The sequence below is a fragment of the Oncorhynchus nerka genome, linkage group LG2 (genome assembly GCF_034236695.1).
Source record: "Oncorhynchus nerka isolate Pitt River linkage group LG2, Oner_Uvic_2.0, whole genome shotgun sequence".
NCBI lineage: Eukaryota > Metazoa > Chordata > Actinopteri > Salmoniformes > Salmonidae > Oncorhynchus > Oncorhynchus nerka.
In genome coordinates, this window is record NC_088397.1 from 44,130,983 (window position 1) to 44,158,686 (window position 27,704).

General features: G+C 41.3%; 1 protein-coding gene across 1 annotated transcript in view; it reads left to right on the forward strand.

Annotated features, from left to right (window-relative positions):
* Nucleotides 1-27,704, forward strand: part of LOC115135693 (metabotropic glutamate receptor 4-like) — a 278,426-nt gene that overhangs the window by 177,434 nt on the left and 73,288 nt on the right. Inside the window, exons 3-5 of the mRNA XM_029670652.2 lie at nt 11,933-12,068; nt 13,402-13,556; nt 14,704-14,844. Of these exons, the coding sequence (XP_029526512.2) occupies nt 11,933-12,068; nt 13,402-13,556; nt 14,704-14,844 (432 nt within the window). The remainder of the gene's footprint in view (nt 1-11,932; nt 12,069-13,401; nt 13,557-14,703; nt 14,845-27,704) is intronic.

The window sequence follows — 27,704 nt, forward strand, 5'->3', positions numbered from 1 at the left end:
CCTTCCCTATAAGCATGCTGAAAGTCTGTTGTCAATTTTTTTTGCTGTAAATATTGTATCTGGTCAAACACTATTCTTTTCAAAAGTTTACTAAGGGTTGGTAACAGGCAGATTGGTCAGCTATTTGAGACTGTAAAGGGTGCTTTACGATTCTAGCAAAGAGAGAGCACACCCCTATCACATCGACGGGACGGCAGTGGAGAAGGTGGAAAGTTTTAAGTTCCTCTGGCGAACACATCACGGACAAACTGAAATGGTCCACCCACACAGACAGTGTGGTGAAGGCGTAACAGCGCCTCTTCAACCTCAGGAGTCTGAAGAAATGTGGCTTATCTCTTAAAACCCACAAACTTTTACAGATGCACAATGGAGAGAATCCTGTCGGGCTGTATCGCCGCCTGGTACGGCAACTGCACCGCCCACAACCACAGGGCTCTTCAGAGGGTGGTGCTGTCTGCACAGTGCATCACCGGGGGCAAACTACCTGCCCTCCAGGACACCTACAGCACCTGTTGTCACAGGAAGACCAAAAGATCATCAAGGACAACAACTACCCGAGCCTCGGCCTGTTCACCCCGCTACCATCCAGAAGGCAAGGTCAGTACAGGTGCATCAAAGCTGGGACCGAGAGACAGAAGCTATTTTTCTCTCTCAAGGCCATCAGACTGTTCAACAGCCATCAATAACACAGAGAGGCTGCAGCCTACATACAGACTTGAAATCATTGGCCACTTTAACAATAAATGGATCACTAGTCACTTTAATAATGTTTACATATCTTGCATTAGTCATCCCATATGTATATACTGTATTTTTATACCATCTATTGCATCTTGCCTATGCCGCTCGGTCATATCTCATCCATATATTTATATATTCTTATTCCATCCCTTTATTTAGATTTGTGTGGAATTTTAGATTACTTGTTAGATATTTCTGCACTGTCGGAAGTAGAAGCACAATGTAACATTGTACGCTGAGAGTCGGAAAGCAAGTTCAGGGAGTGAAAATCTATAATAAATAAATGAACAAAACAAGAAACACGAACAGTGCATCGACATGGAACAGGAACAATGACGACTGGGGAAGAAACTAAAGGTAGTGGCATATAGGGGAGGTAATCAAGCAGGTGATGGAGTCCAGGTGAGTGTCATACAAAGATACGCGCAACGCTGGTGTCAGGTGCGCAATAATGTGCAGCCTGGTGACCTAGAGTTCGGAACACTCGCAATAACATCTGCTAACCATGTGTATGTGATAAATACAATTTTATTTGATTTAAACTAAAACTAAATACTGGAGAAATGTAAATGTCTTTGTTTAACAACTAACGCAAAAGGGTATATAAACTATGGCTTCCAGTACACAGTAAAGTCATAATTGATTTTTGTATACGTGGCATCATCAGTCAGCCATCATTATTATCTCTTCTCCAGACCATTTCCGGAGACCTTCTCCCTTACCTCACCTCGCTCATCAACTCATCCCTGACCGCTGACTACGTCCCTTCTGTCTTCAAGAGAGCGAGAGTTGCACCACTTCTGAAAAAACCTACACTCGATCCCTCCGATGTCAACAACTACAGACCAGTATCCCTTCTTTCTTTTCTCTCCAAAACTCTTGAACGTGCCGTCCTTGGCCAGCTCTCCCGCTATCTCTCTCAGAATGACCTTCTTGATCCAAATCAGTCAGGTTTCAAGACTAGTCATTCAACTGAGACTGCTCTTCTCTGTATCACGGAGGCCCTCCGCACTGCTAAAGCTAACTCTCTCTCTCCTCTGCTCTCATCCTTCTAGACCTATCGGCTGCCTTCGATACTGTGAACCATCAGATCCTCCTCTCCACCCTCTCCGAGTTGGGCATCTCCGGCGCGGCCCACGCTTGGATTGCGTCCTACCTGACAGGTCGCTCCTACCAGGTGGCGTGGCGAGAATCTGTCTCCTCACCACGCGCTCTCACCACTGGCGTCTCCCAGGGCTCTGTTCTAGGCCCTCTCCTATTCTCGCTATACACCAAGTCACTTGGCTCTGTCATAACCTCACATGGTCTCTCCTATCATTGCTATGCAGACGACACACAATTAATCTTCTCCTTTCCCCCTTCTGATGACCAGGTGGCGAATCGCATCTCTGCATGTCTGGCAGACATATCAGTGTGGATGACGGATCACCACCTCAAGCTGAACCTCGGCAAGACGGAGCTGCTCTTCCTCCCGGGGAAGGACTGCCCGTTCCATGATCTCACCATCACGGTTGACAACTCCATTGTGTCCTCCTCCCAGAGCGCTAAGAACCTTGGCGTGATCCTGGACAACACCCTGTCGTTCTCAACTAACATCAAGGCGGTGGCCCGTTCTTGTAGGTTCATGCTCTACAACATCCGCAGAGTACGACCCTGCCTCACACAGGAAGCAGCGCAGGTCCTAATCCAGGCACTTGTCATCTCCCGTCTGGATTACTGCAACTCGCTGTTGGCTGGGCTCCCTGCCTGTGCCATTAAACCCTACAACTCATCCAGAACGCCGCAGCCCGTCTGGTGTTCAACCTTCCCAAGTTCTCTCACGTCACCCCGCTCCTCCGCTCTCTCCACTGGCTTCCAGTTGAAGCTCGCATCCGCTACAAGACCATGGTGCTTGCCTACGGAGCTGTGAGGGGAACGGCACCTCAGTACCTCCAGGCTCTGATCAGGCCCTACACCCAAACAAGGGCACTGCGTTCATCCACCTCTGGCCTGCTCGCCTCCCTACCACTGAGGAAGTACAGTTCCCGCGCAGCCCAGTCAAAACTGTTCGCTGCTCTGGCCCCCCAATGGTGGAACAAACTCCCTCACGACGCCAGGACAGCGGAGTCAATCACCACCTTCCGGAGACACCTGAAACCCCACCTCTTTCAGGAATACCTAGGATAGGATAAAGTAATCCTTCTCACCCCCCTTAAAAGATTTAGATGCACTATTGTAAAGTGGCTGTTCCACTGGATGTCTTAAGGTGAACGCACCAATTTGTAAGTCGCTCTGGATAAGAGCGTCTGCTAAATGACTTAAATGTAAATGTAAATTAGCATGGCACGGAACCCAAACCGGCTGCGCGCGTGCGCCGTCCCGTACACCAAACACGATCATGACACGTAGGTTAAAATATCAAAACAAACTCTGAACCAATGACATTCATTTGGGGACAGGTCCAAAAGCATTAAACATGTATGGCAATTTAGCTAGTTAGCTTACACTTGCTAGCTAATTTGTCCTATTTAGCTAGCTTGCTGTTGCTAGCTAATTTGTCCTGGAATATAAATATTGAGTTGTTATTTTACCTAAAATGCACAAGGTCCTCTACTCAATTAATCCACACATAAAACGGCCAACCGAATCGTTTCTAGTCATCTCTCCTCCTTCCAGGCTTTTTCATCTTTGAACTTATATGGTGATTGGCATCTACACTTTTACCACGACAACCGGCAAAACATTTTATCTTTCAATCACCCACGTGGGTATAACCAATGAGGAGATGGCAGGTGGATACCTGCTTCTATAAACCAATGAGGAGATGGGAGAGGCAGGAATTTCAGCGCGATCTGTGTCAGAAATAGAAAGGAGTTCTATTTTAGCCCTTGGCATCGCAGACGCCTGTTGGCGCGCGCGAGCAGTGTGGGTGCAATAATTGAATAACATGGATTTCTAAATTTATTTTGAGACGCTCGCGCACGCGACGTGTCCGGTCTGGTCAGCATGTTAGATAGATAAACAATGGAATTGCACTTTCTGATTGCAGTACACTTATGACAAGTATAGCTGTGTGAAATACACACAGCTTTTTGTAAAAAGCGCACAGAGGCTCCAAGACTTGTACCCAGCACTTAATTTCAAGACATTCAAATGAAATAAGCATTAAGAGGACCCAGCCAGAGTAATGTTTTCTTCTAACCACATACCAGTAAATGCATCCCCCCCAAAAAGTCCAAACTAAGACCAACACATCCATAAAGAAAACATTGCTCTATTATATTCCAGCATAAAACTATTTATGTATGACTTCAGTCGTCAGGTGCCCCAATTGTTCCATTCCAGCTCTTTTCACAGTGTTTTTATGCAAATCTCTTCTGTTTGATTAGAACTTGTACCACTCTGAGTAATAAATGGCTAGACTGTTGTGGGCCTATTTGTTGTGGGCCTATTTGTTGTGGGCCTATTCAGCCCATATCTGTGCATTGGTGATTTCAGTTTTCTGGGGGACCTGGCAACTTAAGGGCTTGTATTTTCCTCTTCTGAAGCCACTCTGCTTCCCGAGCAACGGGTCTCCCTAATATTGAGAAATTCTGCTTGTGGCATGTCAGTTATAAGGGGTAAAGAGTCTGGAATAAATTTGCGATTCATACAGTAGCTGGGGGTACAGCATTTTCTTCGGTTAACATGTTCTCCGTTGCAACTGCATTTTCCTTCCTGCTCAACTGAAAGCCTTCTCATTAGAAGTCCATGAACAGTAATAATTGTGAATTGTTAAACAAACATGAGGGACAGTTAGGTTGTGTAACATGTACGCTGGGAGTTGGGAAGCAAGTACAGGGAGTGAATAACTGAATAAAGAAATGGAACATGATCCAAAACAAGAAACAGGAAAGTACAGACATGAAACCGAAACAGAGTCAATAACGCCTAGGGAAAGAACCAAAGGGAGTGAGAGATGTAGGGAAGGTAATCAGGAAGTTGACTCTGATGAGGCGCTGGTGCGCGTAACGATGGTGACAGGTATGCGTATGCGTAATAAGCAGACTGGCGAACTCGAGTGCCGGAGAATACATGACCTAATTGACCCCAGATAATTTGAATAATGACTAATAACTTTCCCTGCATCAAACAAGCTGTCTGCTATCAACCTTATTCCAAACCTGAATCATAACAAATTACACTTTACAGATTTTTTTCTAGATACTGTGTCTAGAGAGAAAACAGTAAATAGAGATAAATAGAACAAACAGCTGAATTATATAACTAGAGTCGATTTCCGTGTCCCCCATAAAAATCTGTCAGTTTAAGCTATAGATATTTTTTGCTTTGGATGCATCTCAATCCACCACAACCGCCGATGTTGCACTTCCGTATCTGCGATGGAAGGTGACAGAGCTAGAGCTGAAAGGTGACAGAGCTAGATCGGTGATTGTCAGACCATGAGACATCCCGAAAATCGGTCTTCTCAGAAAATGTTCTATAGCATCAGAACGGTTTGGCCTAAAATCTATTATGACCCCTCTATGGAAATATAAGACTCCCACAAACACGATGGTGTTCTTCAATTTGAGACTTGTCTGAAGTCGGTACAGTCGATCTGCCATCTTCTGTCTGTTGTGCCCAGACAGTTTGGGATACACACTGTGAAAAGGTAAGTTGGTTGTTTTGCTCTAGGACGCCCACAGGCCTCAAAAAGCTCGTCTGAACGTCCCCCGGTACCAGCTGAATCTTTTTTATTGAAGTAATGTATATAGGGTGATTGTTTAGTGCCCAAAATTAGGGGTTAAATACATGTCACATTTTTTTATGTTTCAGATATAGAACAGACCAGTCGTAACAAACTGCTTTCTCTATATATATATTTTTTAACCTTTATTTAACTAGGCAAGTCAGTTAAGAACAAATTCTTATTTTCAATGACAGCCTAGGAACATAAAGATTTTTACTTTGTCATTTCAGGGATTTGATCTTCCAACCTTTCGGTTACAAGTCCAACACTCTAACCACTAGGCTATCTTGGGGGGCAACTCTATGTTGTTCCATGTAGTGAATCTTTTATTCAATGCATTTATATGGGCTACATTTTTCATCAAATAATTTTGATTATTTATTACAATTTAAAATCAAATAGCTGAATTATCCTTCTTTAAAACAATTCCATATAGCTCAATATAACCTCTATTTAGCCTGTGCAGCTTCACAGAGGGGATTAAACATTCTAAATTCTCACCTTTTGGGTGGGTGGACTGGTACATTTGATCAAGTAGTTTTTCCTGGTTGTTGCCTTTTTGGTTGTGTGGTCATTCATAGCATTTTGTCTACTTGATCCTCTTGAGTCACTTTAGAACCGGACCATGCATCATGCCATTTCTCCCCTCAAGCAATGTTTAGCTCACTCCACAAGTCGTCATTAAGTCAGTGTGTGTGTGTTGATAGCACACACTCCAGTAACTCAACCTCAACGCTCTGACTGAATAAATGTTTTTCCTGTACAATACAGTATTTACCATAATTGTTTTGACACAGTAGTAAATGAATGTGCTTAATTTCACACAAAAAAATCACAAAAAATGATTAGCAAAATATATGTCTGTTCATTTCATGTAAACAATTACACCCCCCCTAATAACCAGTTAACTATATTTTTTGGACATAGCGGCAGATGCGCTTGATTTCCCTCCCTTTTATTTTACATAGTCATTAGCATAATATCATAGCAATAGATATATGCTGCGTGTCATGGTGGTTTAAAAATGCTTGGGATCTGCATTGGATTAGGTGCACCACTAACTGCCAATTGAACCACTTGCACTCCTATATTGATGTTGTATCAAAATATAGATATGTGTGATTAAGAGCATATTATTTGTATTTGTATTTATTATGGATCCTCATTAGCAGCAGCTAGTCTTCCTGGGTACCAGCAAAATTAAGGCAGTTAATACAATTTTACAATTTCAATGCGACATTACAATACATTCACAGATTATTGTGGCCTCGAGTAAGCTTATGATGTTACTTTACACACTAGGGTAGCGTACTGTGTATCACATAGACAACTGTAGGTTACTCTGAACCATAAATTAAACTGACCAGAGCCTTTGAACTCTGTGCACACCACTAGAGGAGTGGCCCAAACCTGACAGACTGAGAAAATCTCCTGCATAAAGGGACCAAGCTGAGTTGGGTGGCAGAGGTTTCAAGCAAAACAGTTGACTTCCTCCTGACCTCAATCAAACTTCAACAAGGCAGAGCTGCCTTGGCAGACTGCCTGTCCCCTGTGCAGTATTATGCAATATATGTGCACAACAAGCCTTTAGAATGGGAGAGCTGGGAATTCTTCAAATCTTTTGTTGTTTGATTATATTTGTTGCCGTATTAGTACACTTTCAGAAAATAGGGTTCCAAAATGATTCTTCGGCTGTACCCATACGACAACCCTTTTTGGTTCCATGTAGAACTGTCTGTGGAAAGGATTATACCTGGAACCCAAAAGGGTTATCCTATGGGGACGGCGAAAGTACCCTTTTAGGTTCCAGATAGCACCCTTTTTTTAACAGTGTAAAGTACATAGACAATGTCTGCCATATTTTGAGTAATTTACAGACAAGCCGATTTGTAAATCAGCCATTTTCTTCAGTCTCACATCAGGCTTGATATAAAACTAAGGTAGTAGAAAACTAGCTGCATGTTTAGAGCAAAACACAACTCACATATAACTGCCTATGTATCAAGCACAGCTCCCTTTGACTACCTTCTCTCTAGCAAGCTGATAGGGTCACGGACCATGTGGAAACCGAGGTCATTGATGCATCGCAATACAATGTTTGCTTGTTGAGCTCAAGTCAAGTTATTTTTTTTGTGCGTAAACATGTCTCAGGAACTGCCATTCCTGACATTTAGTCCTAGTAAAAATTCCTTGTCTTAGGTCAGTTGGGATCACCACTTCATTTTAAGAATGTGAAATGTCAGAATAGTAGTAGAGAGAATAATTTTTCATCACATTCCCAGTGGGTCAGAAGTTTGCATACTAAATTAGTATTTGTAAGCATTGCCTTTAAATTGTTTAACTTGAGTCAAACATTTCGGGTGGCCTTCCACAAGTTTCCCACAATAAGTTGGGTGAATTTTGACCCATTCTTCCTGACAGAGCTGGTGTAACTGAGTCAGGTTTGTAGGCCTCCTTGCTCGCACACGTTTTTTTCAGTTCTGCCCACACATTTTCTATAGGATTGAGGTCAGGGCTTTGTGATGGCCACTCCAATACCTTGGAAGACCCAATTAGACCAAGCTTTAACTTCCTGACTGATGTCTTGAGATGTTGATTCAATATATCCATATATTTTCCACCCTCATGATGCCATCTATTTTGTAAAGTGCACCAGTCCCTCCTGCAGCAAAGCACCCAAAGCACCCCCACAACATGATGCTACCACCCCTGTGCTTCACGGTTGGGATGGTGTTCTTCGGGTTGCAAGCTTCCCCCTTTTCCCTCCAAACATAACAATGGTCATTATGACCAAACAGTTCTATTTTTCTTTCATCAGACCAGAGGACATTTCTCCAAAAAGAATGATCTTTGTTCCCATGTGCAGTTGCAAACCGTAGTCTGGCTTTTTTATGGTGGTTTTGGAGCAATGGCTTCTTCCTTGCTGAGCGGCCTTTCAGGGCGATATAATACTCTTTTTTACTGTGAATATAGATACTTTTGTACCTGTTTCCTTCAGCATCTTCACCAAGGTCCTTTGCTGTTTTTCTGGGATTGATTTGCACTTTTCGCACCAAAGTACGTTCATCTCTAGGAGACAGAATGCTTCTCCTTCCTGAGCGGTATGATGGCTGTGTGGTCCCGCGGTGTTTATACTTCCTATTGTTTGTACAGATGAACATGGTACCTTCAGGCGTTTGGAAATTGCTCCCAAGGATGAACCAGACTTGTGGAGGTCTACACATTTTTTTCTGAGGTCTTGGCTGTTGTCTTTTGATTTTCCCATGATGTCAAGGAAAGAGGCATTGAGTTTGAAAGTAGGCCTTGAAATATATTCACAGGTACACCTCCAATTGACTCAAATTATGTCAATTAGCCTATTAGAAGCTTCTGAAGCTATAACATCACTTGCTGGAATTTTCTAAGCTGTTTAAAGACACAGTCAACTTAGTGTATGTAAACTTCTTACCCACTGGAATTGTGATACAGTGAATTATAAGTGAAATAATCTGTCTGTAAACAATTGTTGGAAACATCAATTGTGTCATGCACAAAGTAGATGTCCTAAATGACTTGCCAAAACTATAGTTTGTAAACAAGAAATTTGTGGAGTGGTTGAAAAAGAAGTTTTAATGACTCCAACCTAAGTGTATGTAAACTTCCCACTTCAACTGTACTTTACACAGTCTGCACTTGGGTCTTACTTGATACCTGATAATTATGTGTGTGAATAGGACAACCCATGCCAGTTAATAAATCTGGACAGCCTATGTTTGACCTGTCCTTACAGAAAAAGGGACCGTCATTTCTTTCTACTGGTGTTATTTAAAAGGCAGGGGAGACTGCCTGACAGCGGGATCCTAGAAATCTGGTAAGTCACTCCTCTGCCTTCGTATGTCACTGTGGATACGGGGTCATCCAGAATGATAAGGTGTCTGCAAGTAGTCAGGAAGTACTGGGCCTTGCTGTGCCAATGAAACGTTTGGTCAGAACCAAAATAATACAAAAAACATGTTCTTCTTCTACCTTTGGACGGCGTGTGCTTTTAGTTTTCCTATTGTATAATATTGTAGTAACATTTCAAAGGAAGTCATTTTTTTATTAATCCTCTACAGGATCAGTGGGTCCCCCGCGGGACGATTGAGCTAACGTAAGCTAATGCAATCAGCATGAGGTTGTCAGTAACAAGAACATTTCCCAGAACATAGACATATCTGATATTGGCAGAAAGCTTAAATTATTGTTAATCTAACTGCACTGTCCAATTTACAGTAGCTATTACGGTGAAAGAATACCATGCTATTGTTTGAGGAGAGTGCACAGTTCTGAACTTGAAAATGCTTTAATAAACCAATTAGGCACATTTGGGCAGTACAACATTTTGAACTGAAATGCAATGGTTCATTGGATCAGTCTAAAACGTTGCACATACACTGCTGCCATCTAGTGGGCAAAATCTAAGTTGCGCCTGGGATGGAATAATACATTATGGCCTTTCTCTTGCATTTCAAAGATGATGGTACAATGCTTTTTACCAAAAACGCATGTTTTTTTCTTTGCATTATCTTTTACCAGGTCTAATGTGTTTTATTCTCCTACATTCATTTCACATTTCCACAAAGTTTCCCTTCAAATGGTATCAGTAATATGCACATCCTTGCTTCAGGTCGTGAGCTACAGGCAGTTAGATTTGAGTATGTCATTTTAGGTGAAAATTTAAAAAAGGGGCACATAAAAATATCAGAGAAAATGTCAGCTGCCCCTTTAAGGGCAGGAGTTTATCATGGTTTACCAATGGGGCCACTCGAGTCCAGTCACTTGTGTGTGAGATTTGAGATCTGACTAGGGTGTCTCTTTGCTATCAGTTGAAGCAGCAGACTCAAACTAACGTTGAAAAACAACCGAGCTTGTGAACTGAACAAGGTAAATAGCCAAGAAACATGAGGACAAAGTCTCACTTTGTAGACTTTAGAGTATGTCTTTTTATGTCTGTGCGCAGCGCCTCCAAAAATGTATCTATCAGCACATCACTCAATGAGCTCAGCTCCTCTGCCAGGCAGTGTCGCGGGATATAGGATTAGTATTTATTTGTGCAATTAACAGCTTTGAAACAAAACAGGAGAAATACTTTGAAAACAGCAACTGCAGCATTTTTCTAACTCTAATGTGTTATACTTGACTTTTGACTATTTTTATTTGCGAATGTAATGCTCGCACTGTAGAGCTCTGTAAATTGACCACCCACCAACATGGCTAGTGAAGAAGATATTCTTACCCACCAAGGTTGGTGGCACCTTAATTGGGGAGGACGGGCTCGTGTCAATGGCTGGAGCAGAATGAGTGGAATGGTATCAAATACTGTACATCAAACATGTGTTTGATGTCATTTCATTTGCTCCGTTCTAGCCATTATAATGAGCCGTCCTCCCCTCAGCAGTCTCTTATTTCAAACAGTCTCTGTTCTCCTCGCAGTTTAAGTGTCTGGATGAAAGTTATCCTTGGTAAGGACATGTTCAAAATGAACGTGGTTCAAGTGATGTCCACTGCATTAGGTTTTGTGTCTACCCCCCACTGGGAAGTTACATAAGAGTCGCAGCAGGTGAATTTAAAGGTAATTATTAAAGGGGTAAACTGCAGTTCAAAGAACCCCAAAGAGCACCCCACCACTGTTTTTGTAAACAACTGAGGGATGGGGCTGGTGAAATATAACCACTCTCAAATGTATAGACAGAGCAATGTATGGAAGGACTGATCATTCATGAGATCAAAATGATAGTTTTAACCATCTTTTGATTCCAATCTCTTTCAAAAATCAGGTGGAAAAGGTAACTCAATTTTTTTTAAATCAAACTAGCTAATTTCTGATACAGAATTGTTTGACTACAGAGGCAGCAAAAGAGCTTCCCATGTCTGGAACAACAGATTTCTACCTTGTCAGCTCAGGGATTCGATCCTGCAGCCTTTTGGTTACTGGCCCAATGCTTTAACCACTAGGCTACCTGCCACCCCCATGTTGTTCTGTGTTTGCTTATTGTCTGCATTGTCATTTTCTGAGTTTTTAATAACCTGCCCAGTTGACTGCAGTCGAAGATTTGTTGGCTGGCTAAATCCTGCACTTTTACTGAAATGTTTATTAATGTGCACTGTCCTTGTCAAAATAGACTTAAAGGCTATACAGTGTTTGGATTATATTTTCTTGCTTCTGATGGGTTTTAGATATTTGAACTAAGCTCATGAGGCATTTAAAAGTTATTTTCTTTAAGAAGTAATGGCTATATGTCATTAATTTAAAAGTCCATGGATGTTGCAAATGCAGATTGCCCCCTTAAGAGTGAAGCCAAAGGATTCATGCTCAGTCACAAACCTCAGAGCAGAATGTTGTTGAGAGCTCTGCTCTTATTGGTGATCTACTGATAGCTCAAGTTGAGCATCTGTAAAATGTGAAAACCTGGACTTAAACTGCCACTCAACTACTGTGTGTTTCCTCTGTCTTTGTTGTAGGAGGTGTGTGTATCTCTCAGTCGGTCAAGATTCCCCGGGAGCCAAAGCCTGGAGAGTTTGGAAAGGTCATCCGCCGACTAAGAGAAAACCCAAACGCAAGGGTGGTCATCATTTTCGCCAATGAGGATGATATTAGGTAAGGGTATTATCATAGCATTGACATGCTGAATATGAAATATACTAAAATAATAATCTTAAGAAACATGCATGGAAGATTATTAATTAAAGGGAGAAGAGTCAATCGGCAGAAATAAAAAGCTTGACATTTAAATTATGCACTGTAGAATACTTTAAAATGTTATTGGTCAAGCGCTATCATAATTATCCCTTTTAGACTCGATTGGTAACTCATGTTAATATGTGACTTCCCACCTGGATTCGGTCTTATGTAGCAAAATAAGATTTTTTTTTTTTGCATTGGATAAAAGTAGAGACTCAGAGCTACAAAATGGTATACCATACACCACATTTTTGAGGAACAATGGGAAAATGTCAACTCACTTTTGAAAAAAGGGCCTTTGAATGTTCTGGTATCGACTAGAGCTCTCCTTTGTCTACACCCATTCAGCATTGTTCACACCCTCTTAATTAAGCCAGCCCCACCCATATCTTTAATGATTCACCTGAGGTGATGTGCTAAAGACTACAAGTGGCAGTAGCCTACAATAAGGAAATATTCCAGGTAAACAGAAAGTGTCCAGATAATTTTATAGAAACAAGATGCAACACCGACCAATCCAAACTCATCTCTCGGCATGTCCAGCCCCCTCATTATCTCAGCCAATCATGGCTAGCGGGAGGTTGATGACTTTTTCTTTGTCTAAACCAACTAGGCTCGTAATTTAAGAATTTTATTTATATTTACAGATGACATACAAATTTGATATTACTGCACATGAAAGTTCACATGTTCGAGAAGGCATTTCTGCCAAAAAACGTATTTTGATGAAGAAATATTTGTATGTGAAGTCGTGACTTGCGACATACGCCTAATTTCCCGAATCGGGTCACATATGCTTCCTTACTTTATCTTAGTGACACTGGATACATTTGGAAATAATCTTATTCATTTAGCCCTCTGTTGTCCTGACATTAGTGAATGTTACCTGCCGCTGTGCAATCATTTTGCTTTAGCAAACTAAGGTGACAAACTAAAAACCCGGAGAAATATTTGCTATTGATCTATTGTTAACATTAGTTCGTAAAAAATGTGGATGATTTCACTGGGTATACAACACACCAGACCATACACATCACTTTGTTTATAGTGTAGGCCAGCCAGACCAATACAATGGAATCCAAATGAGTTTGTACCTTCAAGTTGAATCATGAACACTGTGTACTACAGTATATCAGTGACTATTGTGTAGTTATTTTGCAGTACTGCTCAAACAGATTGCTCATAGAAAGTGTTACCAAAATATCAAATACATTATTCGTAGCTAAATGTGTTTATCCACTTGTGCCAGGCGGCTACTCCAAGCAGCCAAGAAGGCCAACCAGACTGGCCATTTCATCTGGGTGGGCTCAGACAGCTGGGGCTCAAAGATATCTCCAGTGTTACACCAAGAGGAGATGGCAGAGGGAGCTGTCACCATCCTGCCCAAACGCCAGTCCATCAGAGGTGAGGGTGAACAGAGACATGTTCTAGGTTGCTGTGATCAACTTTGTAATTGGCTAATTGATTGATTGATTGCTCAATGTACAAGGATAAAGTGATTGAGATTAGTCATGCCATTGTAGATTATATTACAGAATATTGGAAAACATTACATTTAGTTTACAAACTTAGACATGGATCAGTAGTGCGTTATTGTGTCAGCAGCTATTCCCCTTCACATAGAGATATCTCTGGTAGAGCTAGAATCCTTAACTGAAACAATAACAAAGCAACTGTTTCGCTAAAAAGCTGAGGAATGGGGCTGGAGAAATGTAACCACTCTCAAATTCATAGCCAGAGCTATGGATGCAAGGAATGACCATCCATGATATCAAATGTATAGTTGAACCATGTTTTGAGGCTATAGCGGGATTGTTTAGATTTGAATTGTTTAGAAACATTGGATTAAAACAAGCTTACATTTTGGGTTCTGATGGGGTACAACAGTTGAATTGAGCTCATAACGCATTTATAAGTTATCTTTTTTAAGAATCAATGGGTGTGTTTATAAATTTATAAGTCAAGAAATTGGTAGTGTACTGTAGCAACTAAGTACTCCTGCTTTAAATATCAAGAGATCCTGTTCCTGTTAACACAGAACACTTCTAAGTCCTGATAAGCTATTGTAAAAGATAAGGCATTTACTGTCCCGCACTCTTAGAAAAAAGGGATATTCGGGTGTCCCCATAGGATAACCCTTTTTGGTTCCAGGTAGAACCCTTTTGGGTTCCATGTAGAACCCTCTGTAGAAATGGTTCTACATGGAACCCAAACGAGTTTTACCTGGAACCAATAAGGGTTCTCCTATGGGGACGGCCGAATAACTCTTTAAGGTTCTAGATAGCACTTTTTTTTTTCTAAAAGTGTGTGTCATTACCCACTCAGTCTGCCAGCCAAGCCAAAACTCTGGTCTATAACATAATCAGCCATTATCAATACATTCACTGTTAAAGCAATGCTCACCCTGTCAGAAAATGTAGTTTAAGAGTTACCCAAAAGCATAATTACAGAGCATGTCACTACATTCCCCCACATGTCAATACCCATGTTAGCACTGACACTGTTGCCAGAGCCAGTGCACTTCAATGACAATCTGATCAATCTCTTCCAGGGTTTGATCGTTACTTCATCAGCCGCACACTGGAGAACAACAGGAGAAATATCTGGTTTGCTGAATTCTGGGAGAACAACTTCGCCTGCAAGCTGAGCCGACACGCTTTGAAGAAAGGTTCCGGGCTGAAGAAATGCACAAGTAAGACAATTCTCCTTTCCTTTCACACCATTGCAGCTTTACTGATCTTAACTACCATTGGAAAAGTGTTATGTTTCACAGGTAAGGACAGTGAAAGCCTGTCCTTATCTTAGAACATAACAGCTTTGGCACATGGCTAAAGTGTGTACACCAGCTAAAGCTAGAGAGGTACAACATTAGCTGGATTCAAAATGTATCTCCATGTGATGAGGTATTACGAGAGCCATGTGTTTCTGCTGAGTAGACTGTTCGACTGTCCTCCCAGATGGCAACAGAACGATGTAATAGCAGGTCTGCATGGTTAAACATCTCCACCTCCAGGCTCACTGCCATATGCTATCCAGCTGTGTCCCGGAGTGTTCTGTCTTCGTGTGCTGGAGATTGTTTGATCATCACAAATTCACTCGAGCCTTTCAATCTGGACTTGGAGCTAAAGACCTCTCTAGCTGTTCTAAGAATCTATCTGTACATGAGAGAAGACGTGCAGGCCAGTAGTATATTGATGGTTTGAAACAGTTCATTTCACAGTGAAAATATTGTCTCGTTAATTACCTATTGGTTTAAAATGAAATGAAGCCTGTTGCTATTGCAGTTGTCAAATTGTTTGATTTTCTTATGTGGGAAACTTGCCATCATGGTGGTGCAATAATAGCTATCACTGTGTCAAAGTGTGGAAAGAACAATTAGAAAATACGGAACACCAAAAATCATATAATAGGCATTCACTTGCATTCAAAATGCATGTAGCAAATGGAAATCCTCAGAATTCATGAAGCAAGCATAATTCATAGTCATGTTGGAATTGGCTTTCAATAAAAGCCAATAATGGTAATACTTTGTAAGTGTGTTTGTTTAACCACACTGCTCCATAGAATTGCAACTAAGTTCTCATAATATACTACAAAACTGGCGAACGCTGCACTAATAGCAGAATTTCATCCCTTTGTTCTCTGTTGTGTGGGTTTTAGGTCCTTTAGGGTAGTACTGCTGTCTTAATGGGAGTGCAGCAAGGCATTCAACTGAAAACTATAAGTTGATTAGAGGCCATCTCTCTTCACCCACACCAGTAATAAAAAAATCCACAATTAAAAATAGACATGTCAAGATTTAAACAGATTAATGTTGTCCGTCTATACAGAAGACTAATGCCAGTCACATCCTTTCAGTGCAGCTGTCTACTGCACCACTCTTTCATGGATTAACTAGCTCTGTGTGAATGACCAATCTGGGAGAAGAAAAAACACTGTCAGGATATATGTCTATAGCTACCCACAAAATAATTGACTCATATGATGACAAGTTAGCAATGAGCTGAATGATCTGAGTAAAGGTTGGAGAAATGGGACCTGGAGGAGGAAGTGTTGGGGGACTGAGACATCATCAGCTCATTGACTCATCAACTCAACCATGCATGATCGTTACACACTGAGATAGATTGGTTTCAATGCATTCTGACACAGCTGCTCTGGACTAATGTGGCAACAACTCAAAAGATGTTTGTGTGAGGAGGTGAATCATATGTGCCTGAATGTTATTTTTTGGGCACTTCTTGACATCCATATTGCTCTTTGTGGCTGAAGCCTTCGCCAATCTAAAAGCTTGAACTCACATGGGGTACAAAACAAGACATTTGGAAGCCTGCCCGGACTTTTCTTTAAAATGGAACAATACGCTTGGAAATGGGAGATGACATGCAATGTGAAAAAGTAATCATTGTTGGAGACACTGTCATGTTTGCTAGCAAACAGATTTTCTGAATTTAACGTTAAATAATTAAATCATTTTGCCTCACAGTTAGTGCAACATGATTATCCAGCTAGCTAAAATTGCTTACAGTTAGTTAGCGATCGCTTGTCTGCCTCACTATTCTGCTAGATACAGTAGCACTACCTTGTAATAATGTCCTGTGTTGCTCAGTTGGTAGAGAATTGGTATTGATCCTTGCAATGCCAGTGTTGTGGGTTCAATTCTCACAGGGGACCAGTATGCAAAAATGTATGCAGTCATTACTGTATGTTGCATGGAAAAGAGCATCTGCTAAATAAAAAAAAATGTATACTGAACAAAAATATTAATGCAATCATTTTACTGAGTAACAGTTCATAAAAGGAAATCAGTCAATTAAAATAAATGTATTACGCTCTAATCTATGGATTTCACATGACTGGGAGGGCAAAGGCCTTGCGAAAGTATTCACCCCCCTTGGCATTTTTCTTATTTTGTTGCCTTACAACCTGGAATTAAAATGTATTTTTTGGGGGGTTGTATCATTTGATTTACACAACATACCTACCACTTTGAATATGTAAAACAAACAAGAAATACGACAAACAATTCACCCCCCCCCAAAGTCAATACTTTGTAGAGCCACCTTTTGCAGCAATTACAGCTGCAAGTCTCTTGGGGTGTGTCTCTATTAGCTTGACACATCACGCTACTGGGATTTATGCCCATTCTTCAAGGCAAAACTGCTCCAGCTCCTTCAAGTTGGATGGGTTCTGCTTGTGTACATCAATCTTTAACCTGTTAGTACTATAGGGGCAGTATTTCATTTTTGGATAAAAAGACGTGCCCGTTTTAAGCGCAATATTTTGTCACGAAAAGATGCTCGAATATGCTTGGAATTGATAGTTTTGGAAAGAAGACACTCTTACGTTTCCAGAACTGCAAAGATTTTCACTGTGAGTCCCCTAGAACAAATGCTTCGGGCAAAACCAAGATGTTTGACCGACCAGGAAATGAACAGGATTTCTGAGGCTACGTTTTCCATGATCGCCTTATATGGCTGTGAATGCGACAGGAATGAACGGACACTTTATCTTGTTTCCCCAAGGTCTCTGCAGCATTGTGACGTATTTGTAGGCATATCATTGGAAGATTGACCATAAGAGACTACAATTGCCAAGTGTCCCGCTTGGTGTCTGCGTGGCAATTGGTGCGCAAAAGTCAGGTCCCAGTATTTTTCCATTCGAATCAGAGAACAAAGCTTGCTTCAAGGACTGGGCTTTCAATGGAGAGATATATGCCAAACCACCTTCAGGATTGATTCAAACAACGTTTTCCATGTTTCAGTCGATATTATGGAGTTATTTCGGAAAAAAGTTCGACGTGTAGGTGACTGAATTTTCGGTTAGTTTCGGTAGCCAAATGCATAGTAACAAAAGAGGAACGATGTGTCCTACACAAGAATCTTTCAGGAAAAACTGGACATCTGCTATGTAACTGAGAGTCTCCTCATTGAAACATCTGAAGTTCTTCAAAGGTAAATTATTTTATTTGATTCCTTGGCTGGTTTTTGTGAATATGTTGCGTGATAAATGCTAACGCTAATTGCTAAGCTAGCTATCACCACTCTTACACAAATTATTGATTTTCTCTGGTTCAAAAGCATATTTTGAAAATCTGAGACGACAGGATTGTTAAGAAAAGGATAAGCTTGAGAGCAGGCATATTTATTTCATTTCATTTGCGATTTTTAGAAATCGCTAACGTTGCGTTATGGTAATGAGCTTGAGGCTGTAGTAACGATACCGCATGCGGGATGGGGCGGACTATGAGGTGTCATACTACAGATTCTCAATTGGATTGAGGTCTGGGCTTTGACTAGGCCATTCCAAGACATTTAAATGTTTCCCCTTAAACCACTCGAGAGTTGCTTTAGCAGTTTTCTTAGGGTCCTTGTACTGCTGGAAGGTGAACCCTCGTCCCAGACTCAAATCTCTGGAAGACTGAAACAAGTTTCCCTCAAGAATTTCCCTGTATTTAGCACCATCCACCAGTACCTGCCAATCAAAAACATCCCCACAGCATAATGCTGCCACCACCATGCTTCACTGTAGGGATGGTGTTCTCGGGGTGATGAGAGGTGTTGGGTTTGTGCCAGACATAGCGTTTTCCTTGATGGCCAAAAAGCTCAATTTTAGTGTCATCTGACCAGAGTACCTTCTTCCATATGCCTTTTGGCGAACACCAAAGATGTTTGGCCGGCCCTCTCTTGGCAGGTTTGTTGTGGTGCCATATTCTTTCCATTTTTTAATAATGGATTTAATGGGATTAAAATTTTCGGATATTTTTTAATAACCCAACCCTGATCTGTACTGGGTCTGAAGACGTGGGGGGGGGTTTATGGCCCCACACCCCTTGTAAATCTCAGGCCACAGACAAATTCCTTTGTCCTGTCACTATGGAGAACCAACATCAGAACATTAAACATGAAATAAAGGGACTTTGGAACAATGGTTTCCGTCAGCCACAATGGTGGTCATGATGATAGGTGGACTATGAAAATGTATGTCATCGAGCCTTGCCTCATTAACTTGGTACGCCCAGAGAATTGCCCTAAAGGCGGTTACGTCCACTTCTGACCCAAGGGTATAAAACCTGTGAGTATAGAATTTACGACAAGACTACGTGACCCCAGCTGCAGCAGGGTCTGAAAAGTCAAACAACCCAGAACACAACGCAAGTTTGAGGACAAAGAAATCCTTTTCTACCCAAGCTACGGATGAGTAGCTGTGTCTAAGCGGGTGAATTCAAGTCAAACCACCTAGCCTCCATCTCCCATTGAATCGTGGTATCTAAAGGGTTTCATTCCTATGCTGTGAGCTCTGAGCTACAGAGTTGTCTGTCCTCAGAAGACCCCTTCCAGAGAAAGGGGTGAGGTAACAGACTCCTAAGCCACAAAGGACACGGACACAGGGAGGACGAGCAACGAGGTGCGCAGGAGAAGTGCGTCATCGAACAACGGAACGGTCCACCCAGAGAATCCCCGGAGATCACCTCCCACGTAATTACATCATTATATATTCGGACTCATAAGGGCGGCAGTTTGAGGCAAGGCTAGGGTTTGAATAGCATAGCTGACAAATTCACTCAAATGTATATTTCTCGTGTACTTTTTCTCTCTCTTCTGAAATTCCCATTGTGTGTTGGCCTGTTATACTAAGTTCTAATCAATAGCATATAATGTGTTTTGTCTATGTGTATCTTTTATCATCATTTTAGCTTTTTAGTAAATAAATATTCAATTAAGATTGGTGTGGTACAGACTCAAGGGCTATACACGACGATCAGATTATGAGACTGATAGATGCAACTGGTTAATTAGCGGCTGTTGTAAAATCGATATTCTGATATTCTTTGAGTTAATTTGGGAAATTGAAACTCAATAAAAACTAGTTTTCCCATGGTGCCCCAGGTTAATGAGTTAATAATTGCTTGATTCAGTTAATCACTTAATTAAAACCTGTTATTATTCTATGAGCAACAGTCGTCACATTAACCAATACAACGTCACGTCATATATATATAAATACACACAGTGCCTTCGGAATGTAGTCAGCCCTTAGACTTTTTTCACATTTTGTTACGTTATTCTAAAACGTATTAAATAAATAAAAATAAAAATCCTCAGCAAAACACACAATACCCCACAATGACAAAGTGAAAACAGGTTTAGACATTTTTACAAATCTATTCGAAATAAAAACAGAAATACCTTACTTACGTAAGTATTCAAACCCTTTGATACGAGACTCGAAGTTTTGCTCAGGTGCATCCTGTTTCCATTGATTATCCTTGAGGTGATTGGAGTCCACTAATCATAAATCCAATTGATTGGACATGATTTGGAAAGGCACAAACCTGTCTAAATAAGGTCCCACAGTTGACAGTGCATGTCAGAGCAAAATCCAATCCATGAGGTCGAAGGAATTGTCCATAGAGCTCCGAGACAGGATTGTGTCAAGGCACAGATCTGGGGAAGGGTACCAACACATTTCTGCAGCATTTAAGGTCCCCAATAACACAGTGGCCCCCATCATTTTTAAATTGAAGAAGTTTGGAACCACCAAGATTCTTCCCGGACTTGGCTGCCTGGCCAAACTGACCAGTCGGGTGAGAAGGCACTTGGTCAGGTAGGTGCTGTCACTCTGACAGAGCTCCAGAGATCCTCTGTAGAGATGGCAGAACCTTCCAGAAGAACCATTTTTGCATCACTCCACCAATCAGGCCTTTATGGTAGAGTGGCCAGACGGAAGCCAATCCCCAGTAAAAGGCACATGACAGCCCGCTTGGAGTTTGCCAAAAGGCACCTAAAGACTCTCAGACCATGAACAACAAGATTCTCTGGTCTGATGAAACCACGATTTAACTCTTTGGCCTGAATGCCAAGCGTCACATCTGGAGGAAACCTGGCACCTACGTTGAAGCATGATGGTGACAGCATCATGCCGTGGCGATGTTTTTCACCGGCAGGCACTGGGAAACTAGTCAGGATCCAGTGGAAAGTTGAATGGAGCTAAGTACAGAGATATCCTTGATAAAAACCTGCTCCAGAGTGCTCAGGACCCCTGGCTGGGGCAAAGGTTCACCTTCCAACAGGATGATGTCCCTAATCACACAGCTAATACAACGCAAGAGTGGCTTCGGGACAAGTCACTGAATGTCCTTGAGTGGCCAAGCCAGAGCCCAGACTTGAACCAGATTGAACATCTCTGGAGAGACCTGAAAATAGTTGTGCAGCGACGCTCCCCATTCAACCTGACAGAGCTTGAGAGGATCTGCCAAGCTTGTAGTGTCATACCCAAGAAGAATTGATGCTGTAATCGCTGCCAAAGGTGCATCAACAAAGCACAGAGTAAAGGGTCTGAATACTTATGTACATGTGATTTCCGGTGGGATTTTTATACATTTGCAAAAATGTACAAAAAAATAGTTATTCATTATGGGATATTGTGTGTAGTTTGATGAGGTAATTTTTTTAAATACAATTCTGAATAAGGCTGTAAAAATTGAAAAAGTTCAAGGGGTCTGAATACTTTCCGAATGTACTGTATATATAATTTATAAGTCCAGAAATGGATATAGCAACTACAGATTGCCCCTTTAAGTCTATTCCAAGTGTGCGAGTTTGAGCATGTGTCCATTAGGCCTATGTGGGTTTTTTAAAATTTTTATCAGCATGAATTAGATTGAGCAATAAAAGCCCCACTTTTATTCCATAAACTGGGATCCGCAATATGCAGTTGCTGCAAGAGCGCATTTTTCACTGGCTGTCAATTGGTTTCAAAAACAATTATTGATAGGCAGCTTAAACTTCTTGAATTCAACCATGATTGGGTTCAATGGTGAACAGCCATCCACAACAACCACAAAGGCGCAAGTAGCGAAATGAGAGAGCAGCAGTGTAGATATCAATAATAAGTGATATCTGTATCGCTGTAGACTACACCACTGTTGTCATCCTTACCTCCCAAGCGTTTACTCAAGTTGGATAATCTTTTGGAAGACATAGCTTTGACTCTATCCTACAAAAGCCTTTTCCTGCTCTTTTCCCACGAACCATCTAACATGTTTGGTGTGTCATCATAGTGGTCTCTGACTTGTGGTCAGACTTTTTTTATATACATTTTGTATTTTTTTTTTTTTTCAGATTTATTTAACCAGGTTGGCCAATTGAGAACAAGATCTAATTTACAACTGCGACCTGGCCAAGATAAAGCAAAGCAGTGTGACAAAAACAACAACACAGAGTTACACATAAACAACCATACAGTCAATAACACAATAGAACAATCTATGTACAGTGTGTGCAAATGTAGAAGAGTAGGGAGGTAAGGCAATAAATAGACCATAGAGGCAAAATAATTCAAATTTAGCATTAACACTGGAGTGATAGATGTGCAGATGATGATGTGCAAGTAGAGATACTGGGGTGAAAAAGAGCAAGAGGATAAGTAACAATATGGGGATGAGGTAGTTGGGTGTGCTATTTACAGATTGGCTGTGTACAGGTACAGTGATCGGTAAACTGCTCTGACAGCAGATGTTTAAAGAGAGGGAGATATAAGATTCCAGCTTCAGTGATTTCTGCTATTCGTTCCAGTCATTGGCAGCAGAGAACGGTAAGGAAAGGCGGCCAAAGTAAGTGTTGGCTTTGGGGATGACCAGTGAAGTATACCTGGTGGAGCACAGTGAGGGCCAGCCAATGAGAGCATACAGGTCGCAGTGATGGGTAGTATATGAGGCTTTGGTGACAAAACGGATGGCACTGTGGTAGACTACATCCAGTTTGCTGAGTAGAGTGTTGGAGGCATCGCCAAAGTCAAGGATAGTCAGTTTTACGAGGGTATGTTTGGCCATATGAGTAAAGGATGCTTTGTTGTGAAATAGGAAGCTGATTCTAGATTTATTTTTGGATTGGTGATGCTTAATGTGAGTCTGGAAGGAGAGTTTACAGTCTAACCAGACACCTAGGTATTTGGAGTTATCCACATATTCTAAGTCAGAACCGTCCAGAGTAGTGATGCTAGTCGGGCGGGAGGGTGCTGGCAGCAATCGGTTGAGGACCATGCACTTAGTTTTACTAGCATTTAAAAGCACTTGGAGGCCACGGAAGGAGTGTTGTAAGGCATTGAAGCTCATTTGGAGGTTTGTTAGCACAGTGCAAACATCTCCAATCCAAAGTCAAATCTAAAATTGGCTTCCTATTTCGCAACAAAGCATCCTTCACTCATGCTGCCAAACATACCCTTGTAAAACTGACCATCCTATCGATCCTCGACTTCGGCGATGTCATTTACAAAATAGCCTCCAATACCCTACTCAATAAATTGGATGCAGTCTATCACAGTGCCCAAAGCCCCATATACTACCCACCACTGCAACCATATACTGCAACCATATACTACCCACCACTGCAACCTGTACGCTCTCATTGGCTGGCCCTCGCTTCATACTCGTCGCCAAACCCACTGGCTCCATGTCATCTACAAGACCCTGCTAGGTAAAGTCCCCCCTTATCTCAGCTTGCTGGTCACCATAGCAACACCCACCTTTAGCAAGCGCTCCAGCAGGTATATCTCTCTGGTCACCCCCAAAACCAAATCTTCCGTTGGCCGCCTCTCCTTCCAGTTCTCTGCTGCCAATGACTGGAACGAACAACAAAAATCTCTGCAACTGGAAACACTGAAATCTCCCTCACTAGCTTTAAAAACCAGCTGTCAGAGCAGCTCACAGATTACTGCATCTGTACATAGCCCATCTATAATTTAGCCCAAACAACTACCTCTCCCCCTACTGTATTTATTTATTTATTTTGCTCCTTTGCACCCCATTATTTCTATCTCTACCTTGCTCAATCTTCCACTGCAAATCTACCATTCTAGTGTTTTACTTGCTATATTGTATTTACTTCGCCACCATGGCCTTTTTTTGCCTTTACCTCTCTTATCTCACCTCATTTTTCTACTGTATTATTGACTGTATGTTTGTTTTACTCCATGTGTAACTTTGTGTTGTTGTATGTGTCGAACTGCTTTGCTTTATCTTGGTCAGGTCGCAATTCTAAATGAGAACTTGTTCTCAACTTGCCTACCTGGTTAAATAAAGGTGAAATTAAAAAAAAATTGGTTCCTGAATTGGTTCCTGACTAATTCGAATGTCATTGAGAAAACTAAGACGTGTCAAAACATTTTTTTTCATAACATTTACATTTACATTTAAGTCATTTAGCAGACGCTCTTATCCAGAGCGACTTACAAATTGGTGCATTCACCTTATGACATCCAGTGGAACAGTAGTGCATCTAAATCTTTTAAGGGGATTACATTTTTGTGGGCATTCATAACATCTGAATGCCCACAAAAGACCGCCTTTGAATATAAAAGTAATCCTCGATGTAACATCTAGTTTCTCAAAAGTACCTGTAATCTGATTACAATATTTTTTTCTGGTAATATAATGGATTACAGTTAATGTTTTTCGTTGTTGTAATCTGTTACTCCCCAACCATGTTAGTCACAGATAGAAAAAAATAAAAGTAGGGGCGTTGATCAGAAAACCAGTCCGTATCTGGTGTGACCACCAATAGCCTCACACTGTGCAACACATCTCCTTCGCATAGAGTTGATTGTGGCCTGTGGAATGTTGTCCCACTCCTCTTATATGCTGTGCGAAGTTGCTGGATATTGATATTGAACTGGAACACGCTGTCGTACACCTCGATCCAAAGCCTCCCAAACATGCTCAATGGTTGACATGTCTGGTGAGTATGCAGGCCATGGAAGAACTGGGAAATTTTCGGTTACCAGGAATTGTGTACAGATCCTTGCGACACGGGGTCGTGCATTGTCATGCTGAAACATGAGGTGATGGAAGCTGATGAATGCCACAACAACTGGCCTCGATCTCATCACAGCGTCTCTGTGCATTCAAATTGCCATCGATAAAATGTTATTTTGTCAAGAAATTTGTGCACAACATTTGAGAGAAATAAGCTTTATGTGGGTACGGAACATTTCCGGGATCTTTCATTTCAGCTCATGAAACATGGGACCAACATGATACATGTTGCATTCATAATTTAGCTCAGAATACATTTCTGAAGGACCTATCAACATTCCACTCCCTCCTCTCTAACCTATATTCTTCTGTATCCACAGTTAAAGCCACCTTCTTGCCTTTGCCTCCAACGCTGGGAAACTCTTTGCCACCTTCTACTCCCTCCGTAATCCTCCACATCCTCTCCCTCCCTCCTCCCTCTAGAGGACAACTTTGTCAACCACTTTGAAAAGATGGTTGATGACATTCGGTCCTCATTCACTCAGCCTTTTGAGTCCAGTCGTCCCACTGACACAGAACTACTCCAGGCTTTGACCTCTTTCTCTGGAGACCATCTCTCACTTCCCTCATCAACTCATCCCTGACCACTGGCTGCATTCCCTCTGACTTCAAGATGGACAGTCTCTTCCTTCCTCAAGAAACCAACAAGCGACCCCTCAGACGTCAAAAACGTCAGACCGGTATCCCTTCTTTTCATTCCAAAACACTTGAGCACGCTCTCTCTGACTAACTCTCTCATGATCTCTCTCAGAACAATCCTCTTGACCCTAACCAGTCTGGCTTCAAGACGGGTCATTCAACCGAGATCTCCCTGTGTCATGGAGCCCCCATGATTTCCAAAGCTGACTGTCAGCCTCCTAGATATATCCGCTGCCTTCAACACAATGAGACCCTCAGATCCTCCTCTCCACCCACTCAGGTCTGAGCATCTTAGGCTCTGCACACTCCTGGATTGCATCCTACCTGGCAGATTACTCCTACCAGGTTGCGTGGAGGTCTGTGTCTGCACCACGTGATCTCACTACTGGTGTCCCCCAGGCATTTGTGATTTTTGCTTGTAAATCTTAGTGGGGCAAAAAAAAATTGGGATGCATGCCAGCAAAGCTACTACACAACACAATACTAAACAATACATTAATTGCACTATAACGGTGACGAACGGTGCCCACAAAATGTTAGGGCCTACATAAAGGAGTCCCAACAGCAGTCCCAACACCTTACCACTGCTACACCTGGCTTTCAGCGAAGCCCTGTCTAGCAGCGAAACAGTTAGTTCAGCCTCATTTACTGCCTTATAAAAAAAACATAGCTAATATGGATGACTTGCTTAACCAAATGTGGTTTCTACTGACAATTGAGATGTACAAAGTATGGCATAAGGGGACGACAAGCGGATAAGCCTCAATCCGTAATTTTGATTAAGACATTAATGAGCGAGCGACTACAGACATCGTCAATTTCTATTTGTTCAGCACTTTTGAAATGTACAGCGACAGAATTCAGAACATGGGCCAGTCAGAACTGTAGGATAAATAAAGAGGGCATATAAACAGACAATGAAAGTTCTTACAATATTCGATGATTACGTTTCTCTAAAACAGGCTATAGGCTACATGTGCACCATGAAGTTATAATAGTAGGCGAAATGAAGAGGTGAAATTAGATTAATTATTAGGGCGAGGCTTATTGAACGCCGTTTGAGTCTTTGCATGTCAAAAAAAGATACACGTCATATAACACTACTTGACAAGTTCAATAAGCTTTTAATTTGACACGTCAAAAAACACAATTATACTAGGGAATGTTGTGTGTGCTGAATTTGCACGTGCAAGCCGAGCGTCACCACTGACAGGGTGATTCTCACCCATCTTTAAAAAGACTTGCATCAACAAATGTCCTTTTTAGGCATTAATAACAAGGTCTGAAGTGTTTGTGAGCATTAATTTAAAAACACCTTTTTTAAACATATTTTACAAAACATGCCTTTAAAAATCTCATTAACTGCAATCGTCTGAAATCGTCAAGCCCGTTAGGAAAGCTAACACATTTTCACATTTTAAAAATGTATTATTAACAGTCATGCACAGTTCCTTGAAACTCTGAAATAATATATTTTTTTAATTACATTTTTTATTTGATTTTGACTGATTTCTCTCATTACCGCAACACCTTCCGTATTCTACAACCTAATACTTTTGATATTTCATTGAAACCTGACATATTTTCAAAATTATGTAGAAATCCTGCATTTAAAAGCAAACTACTATTTTTCCTTTCATTAAATTGAAATAAAATGAACGCCTGTTGCGGTAATGATACATAGCTTTCAGAAATGATAATAAGTGTACTAAGACTGCGGTATGGTTTAAAACATAACATTTAATGTAGAAAATAAATGAGATAATGTTGGCACAATCATGGATTCAAGTTTAATCAGTATAATTTTGCAGTGCTTCAAAAGTACATAACATACATAGGCTAAAAACAGAGAACACATTAAAAAATATATATATATACAAAAACAGAACAGCACATGTCATCGTCACTACACATACTGGCCTGTACAGTGTCCCTTGGGGATGATGTTTCTATGACCCCAAGCTGGTGCAGCTTCTTTTGTCTTCAAGCCAAAGTTTTCATGCGTTTTGAAAGCACATGTTTCTCTGTCTGTGACTCTTCGCTGGCCAATCCAAAATGACTTGAATTTAAAGAATTGAGCCTTGGAAAGGTTGTGCCTT